The 7002-nt window shown below is 32.4% G+C and overlaps 2 protein-coding genes across 2 annotated transcripts; both read left to right on the top strand.

Moving 5' to 3' along the window:
• The first annotated feature begins 1032 nt into the window (after positions 1-1032).
• LOC129249842 (probable fatty acid-binding protein) lies at positions 1033-1935 on the top strand. Its single transcript, XM_054889512.1, has one exon. The coding sequence runs from the start codon at positions 1121-1123 to the stop codon at positions 1514-1516; it is 396 nt and encodes a 131-aa protein (XP_054745487.1). The 5' UTR covers positions 1033-1120; the 3' UTR covers positions 1517-1935.
• A 3945-nt stretch (positions 1936-5880) lies between these two features.
• Positions 5881-6396, top strand: LOC129250218 (probable fatty acid-binding protein). The gene has a single exon (XM_054889854.1). The coding sequence runs from the start codon at positions 5968-5970 to the stop codon at positions 6394-6396; it is 429 nt and encodes a 142-aa protein (XP_054745829.1). The 5' UTR covers positions 5881-5967.
• Positions 6397-7002: the final 606 nt, after the last annotated feature.

Consider the following 7002-nt stretch of genomic DNA (forward strand, 5'->3'; position numbering starts at 1 on the left):
ATATTTTACTCAGACAGGAGAATTTAAAAAAAAGAATAGAATGCATACCTTATGCCTTGACGGGCTTCTCAACAACTGATTTATTATTTGTTCAATTATTACATTCAGACTTAAACTAATGTACCTACATATGTAATTGCTTATTTGGCATTTAATATTTAATTTTACAAAATTATTGTTAATGTCTTATTCAGCATTTCCTATCCCACACTTTGTTAAGTAAGTCAAATTGTTGCAAAACAGGAAATTGTAGAGTACCTTCACTTCACTTTCAAACTTCTTTCGAATTCTTTAAATATATTTTTAATAGGTAAATGAACTCAAACTTAAATTATGTAAATCATTTCAATGTCAATGCCAATGTTGTCAAATAAACACTTTAATTTCAATGACGAAATTCTTTTCCTTTTTTTTGAAACCCAAAACATAAGTAAACACATGGCACACACCAAATAATTTTTTTTCGGTCATATGATACCTCACTCCAAAGCAAAACCATAGCTTACTGTCAAGTAAGTCTGCCTAAGCAAAATTTAAGTCAGCCTAAGCAAAATTTTATTGTATAGTATTTTTATGAATTTATAATTTTGTTATTGATTGTAACAATGTTTAGTTGTAATTATTGTATATATTTTATTGATGAGAAGACAAAAAGAAAGTATAAAATAAAGCCATTCTATCAGAAGGCGGGCAATTCAGTCTTAGCCTGGTAGTTGGAAGGCAGTCATTTGCCCTAACTAAATAAAAAAAAAAAAACCTTTTATTTAAAAGGAACCTTTAGACCGCAGGTTTGCTCTAAAGCTCTTCCCGGATAATAAAGACTTCTCATGGCGAACCTTTAGTCGGCAGGTTTGCTCTAAAGCTCTTCCCGAATAATAAAGACTTCTCGTGGCGAACCTTTAGTCGACAGGTTTGCTCTAAAGCTCTTCCCGGATAATAAAGACTTCTCGTGGCGAACCTTTAGTCGACAGGTTTGCTCTAAAGCTCTACCCCGATAATAAAGTACTTTTCATGGCGATCCTGCCAGGTCATCAAGTGTCGCTCTCTAGTATCGCGTGTGTGCTCCAGTTTTTTTGAGTTTTCAATTTTAAAGTAAACGCTAAATAAATCATTAGTAAAAATGGCTGTCTGGGAAGGAAAGAAATACAAATTAGAAAAGAGTGAAAACTTCGACGAATACATGAAGGAATTGGGTGTCGATATGATTCTACGCAAAATGGGTAACAGTGTCAGCCCCACCGTTGAACTGAAGAAGGATGGTGATAATTACTCTTTCACCACTACCTCAACCTTCAAGACAACTACGGTCAACTTCAAGCTGGGCGAGGAATTCGATGAAGAGCCACTTGATGGTCGCAAAGTGAAGAGCGTCTTCACTCTGGATGGCAACAAATTGGTGCAAGAACAGAAGGGTGACAAACCATCGACCATTATTCGTGAATTCACTGACTCCGAGCTAGTGACTACTCTCACCCTCAACGACGTGAAGTCCGTCAGAGTCTACAAGGCTGTATAAATGCGCAGTGCGCTACATGCGAAGTTCAAAACAACAGTAACAAAAAGCTAAAGTAATTTAAAATAAAAAATGCCACTTCTTGCGATAAACTAATGATTGAAAAACTAACTATCATACAGCATACATTGTACTTTATATAACTACATATACATATATATATATTTTGGATTGTGAATATCCCAATTTTGTTTATGACTGATTATTTGCTGATTAATGCATAAAATAATGTAATTAAAAGTATGAAGTTGTTATTAGGTAACAATTAACTATTTTTATGTGATTAGGCGGCTAATTAAAGGGAAATAATTCTCAATATTATTAACGACGCGCACCAAATTGTTCACACATGCTATGATAAATATTGTTGAATAGAGATTTTTCGCTAATGCATTTAAATATATTAACATTTAATTTAAAAATTTTTATCATTGACAAATATTTAAGCACAAAACCGGCATAAGAACAAATGTGACTTTCTGCATTCAGTTAAATAAACAAAAAATTGAATATTCGTGCACCTTAATGAAAATAAAAAAAGTGTAGAATTTATATTAACTTTAATAAAATGCACAATGGCGTTGAAAAAAAAAAAATTTTAATAAAATTTTGTTTTTCAAATTTTTAATGTATTAATATAATAAAACAAAAAATATATATCATACAATAAAATGAAATTCTATAATTACATTTTAAATGGAAAATATTGAAGAAATAGAAGAACAAGTAGAAAATTTATTGCAAAGCGACATAGTGGAACCATCAGTGAGCACCTATAATTCACCTCTTTTGATTGTACCAAAGAAAAGTAGCGGAGACAAAAAAAATGGAGGCTTGTAGTAGATTATAGACAACTAAACAAAAAGATAATTAATGATAAATTTCCGTTGACGAGAATAGAAGACGTACTAGACAAACTGGGTCGCGCAAAATATTTTTCAACGCTCGACATGACAAGCTCTTTTCACCAGATAACGGTAGACAAACACTCAAGACACTCGACTGCATTCTCCACAAGACAAGGTCATTACCAATTTAAACGCTTACCATTTGGACTCAAAATATCTAGTAATAGCTTTCAAATAATGCTCACAATAGCTTTGAGTGGTTTAGATAGCAATGCATTTTTATACGTAGACGATATTATAGTGTTTGGCTGTAGTCTAAAACACCACAACAGTAATTTAATTGCAGTTTTTGAAAGACTACGAAAATATAACTTAAAACTAAATGCGAGAAAGTGTATTTTTAAAATTCGAAGTCGTGTACCTAGGACATCTGATCACGCAAGATGGCATAAAAACAGACCTATCAAAATTTGAAGTGATAAAAAAATACCCCGTACCCAAAAGTAGTGACGAGGTTAGGAGATTTGTAGCTTTTTGCAATTATTATAGACGTTTTGTACACAATTTTGCTCAAATAACCAAATGCCTAAATAATCTTCTAAAGAAGGGACAAGTATTTGATTGGACTGACGAATGTCAGAAAGCATTCGAATCACTAAAAGGAAAACTAATCAATCCACCTATCTTACAATATCTAAATTTCGAGCAACCATTTGTGCTCACAACAGACGCATCTAATTTCGCACTCGGTGCAGTACTTAGTCAAGGAGAAATAGGAAAAGATTTGCCTATATCATATGCAAGCAAAACTTTAGTAAAACATGATATAAATAAATCGGTCATAGAAAAAGAGCCACTCGCGATTCACTGGGGAATAAATTTCTTCCGTCCATACCTAATGGGTAGAAAATTCACCGTGGTAACGGACCACAGACCTCTTATCTCCTTATTTTCACACAAAAATCCTTCGTCCAAGATGACAAGGATTAGACTTGATTTGTCAGACTATGATTTTGAAATAGTCTACAAGCAAGGCAAAATGAACACAAATGCCGATGCATATCACGAATAAAGATAGACTCAGACATACTAAAAAAAATGATACCAACGGATTGTGATGACAATAATAAAATGTTTGTAATAACAAGGGGAATGTCTGCCAAAAATAACACCAGGGTAGACAAGGAGAACTACAACTCTCATTCGAAGTCAGGCCAACTTCACATTTGGGATTGTACGTCCACAGGCAATATAAGAAATATAAAAGGATTAAAATTCGTATACGAAGAAAAAATGAAAGGATCCAAAATACAGATAAATAAAAATGGGCATATAATAGTCCGATATAGTGAGGAGCCTCTGAAATACGTTTCAATCATGGCGAAACTATCATCAATAGCGACTAAAAAAGATAATTTATTAAGAGAAATGAATATTGAAAGTTTTAAAGCATTCAACAGGTTGCAAACTGAAAGATTAAAAAAAATTTAAGACCCTTAAAAATAATTTTATATAAAGCCAAAACAAATTAATGACGACGAAATTATATATTAAAAAAATTTAATCTTTGAGTATCACAATTCAGCACTAGGAGGACACCTGGGTATAAGAAAAACTATCTTAAATTAAAACAAAAATACATATGGAAGAACATGAGAAAAATAATAAAACAATATATAAACAGTTGTAAAGAATGTCTACCAGACTTGAACTGAATTGCCCGCCTTCTGATAGAATGGCTTTATTTTATACTTTAATTTTGTCTTCTCATCAATAAAATATATACAATAATTACAACTAAACATTGTTACAAGTAAAAATCAATAACAAAATTATAAATTCAAAAAAATACTATACAATAAAATTTTGCGTAGGCTGACTTAAATTTTGCTTAGGCAGACTTGCTTGACAGTAAGCTATGGTTTTGCTTTGGAGTGAGGTATCATATGACAGAAAAAAAATTATTTGGTGTGTGCCATGTGTTTACTTATGTTTGGGGTCTCAAAAAAAGGGAAAAGAGTTTTGTCATTGAAATTAAAGTGTTTATTTGACAACAATGGCATTGACATTGAAATGATTTACATAATTTAAGTTTGAGTTCATTTACCTATAAAAAATATATTTAAAGAATTCGAAAGAAGTTTGAAAGTGAAGTGAAGGTACTCTACACCCCTATGGTTCAGATTGAAAATTACTGTGCTAAAAAATTTGTTTAAATTTTGCAAGCTCAGTAGTTTTAAATAAAAATAATTTTATGACTTTAAAAGTTTCTTAGTATATCTAAATTTATCTTTAATTGTATGTTTTATAATAAATTTTTCTTTAATTTATTTAATATGATAATATTTTAGGTGATTTTGTATTTCTTAAGGGTATTATTATGATATTCCTTAAGCTTATTGTTAAGGTGTAATACAGAATTGACTCCTTTACGCTCCACTATGCGATAAGGGCCATGATATGGACTTTGCTGTTTTCTTCTAGTTTCTAGTTTTACAAATACCCAGTCACCTACTTTTAATTCTGATGTGTTACTGTTCTTGTCAAATAGTTCTTTTCTCTTTTGTTTTGTTAGTTTTATCAGCTCTTGTGCCCTAAGAAGTGAATCTTTTAGTCTAAGTTTCATCTCATTTGCGTAATTGTTTAAGTTATATACTGGTTGATTGTCCTCAATTATGTCAGTTGGTAAGCGTGGAAGTTTTCCGTATATTAACTCGTACGGTGAAAATTCCGTCTCTATATTCGGTGTGGTATTAAAAGCAAATGCAAAATAAGGTAGCCATTGGTCCCATTCGGGATTTTCTACGAAGTGTAACAGAAATTCATTTAGGACTCTGTGACTCCTTTCAACTGTTATTGTCTGATGGTGATAGGGTGCTGAAAAGGTCTGCTCTATAGTTAGTATTTCGCATATATTTTTCATTAATTCATTTGCAAACTCTGTACCTTGATCAGATTTTAATGTATTAAAAGTCCATATTTTAGTATTACCTGTTCTACTAGTGTCTTTGCGATAGAAATTGCTTCTTTAGTTTTCATTGGGAATAAGATTACGTATTTTGTCAGTTCGCATTGTACCGTTAAAATATATCGGAAACCATTTGATATAATCAATGGTCCTACTGTATCTATGCTTAAATTTTCAAAGCTTGTACTAGGTGTGTCCGTTATTGTCATTTTTTCTTTTATGTACTTTGTCTGTTTGGAAGGCAGTCATTTGCCCTAACTAAATAAAAACAAAATCTTTTATTTAAAAGGAACCTTTAGTCGGCAGGTTTGCTCTAAAGCTCTTCCCGGATAATAAAGACTTCTCATGGCGAACCTTTAGTCGGCAGGTTTGCTCTAAAGCTCTTCCCGAATAATAAAGACTTCTCGTGGCGAACCTTTAGTCGACAGGTTTGATCTAAAGCTCTTCCCGAATAATAAAGACTTCTCGTGGCGAACCTTTAGTCTACAGGTTTGCTCTAAAGCTCTTCCCCGATAATAAAGTACTTTTCATGGCGATCCTGCCAGGTCATCAAGTGTCGCTCTCTAGTATCGCATGTGTGCTCCATTTTTTTCGAGTTTTCAATTTTAAAGTAAACGCTAAATAAATCATTAGTAAAAATGGCTGTTTGGGAAGGAAAGAAATACAAATTAGAAAAGAGTGAAAACTTCGACGAATACATGAAGGAATTGGGTGTCGATATGGTTCTATGCAAAATGGGTAACAGTGTCAGCCCCACCGTTGAACTGAAGAAGGATGGTGATAATTACTCTTTCACCACTACCTCAACCTTCAAGACAACTACGGTCAACTTCAAGCTGGGCGAGGAATTCGATGAAGAGACACTTGATGGTCGCAAAGTGAAGAGCGTCTTCACTCTGGATGGCAACAAATTGGTGCAAGAACAGAAGGGTGACAAACCATCGACCATTATTAGTGACTACTCTCACCCTCAACGACGTGAAGTCCGTCAGAGTCTACAAGGCTGTATAAATGCGCAGTGCGCTACATGCGAAGTTCAAAACAACAGTAACAAAAAGCTAAAGTAATTTAAAATAAAAAATGCCACTTCTTGCGATAAACTAATGATTGAAAAACTAACTATCATACAGCATACATTGTACTTTATATAACTACATATACATATATATATATTTTTTGGTTTGTGAATATCCCAATTTTGTTTATGACTGATTATTTGCTGATTAATGCATAAAATAATGTAATTAAAAGTATGAAGTTGTTATTAGGTAACAATTAACTATTTTTATGTGATTAGGCGGCTAATTAAAGGGAAATAATTCTCAATATTATTAACGACGCGCACCAAATTCGCACATGCTATGATAAATATTGTTGAATAGAGATTTTTCGCTAATGCATTTAAATATATTAACATTTAACTTAAAAATTTTTATCATTGAGAAATATTTAAGCACAAAACCGGCATAAGAACAAATGTGACTTTTTGCATTCAGTTAAATAAGCAAAAAATTGAATATTCGTGCACCTTAATGAAAATAAAAAAAGTGTAGAATTTATATTAACTTTAATAAAATGCACAATGGCGTTGAAAAAAAAAAATACCAGTCTAACGGTTAGACGCGATAGAAGTGAAACCTTCCGTAAAACAAACTGCGAGAGAATGAGACGAA

Source organism: Anastrepha obliqua, chromosome 6 (assembly GCF_027943255.1).
Source record: "Anastrepha obliqua isolate idAnaObli1 chromosome 6, idAnaObli1_1.0, whole genome shotgun sequence".
In the NCBI taxonomy this organism is placed as follows: domain Eukaryota; kingdom Metazoa; phylum Arthropoda; class Insecta; order Diptera; family Tephritidae; genus Anastrepha; species Anastrepha obliqua.

What these genes read in the sequence shown, in the direction of transcription:
- LOC129249842 (XM_054889512.1), top strand. Translation starts at nt 1,121, where the DNA reads ATGGCTGTCTGGGAAGGAAAGAAATACAAATTAGAAAAGAGTGAAAAC.
- LOC129250218 (XM_054889854.1), top strand. Translation starts at nt 5,968, where the DNA reads ATGGCTGTTTGGGAAGGAAAGAAATACAAATTAGAAAAGAGTGAAAAC.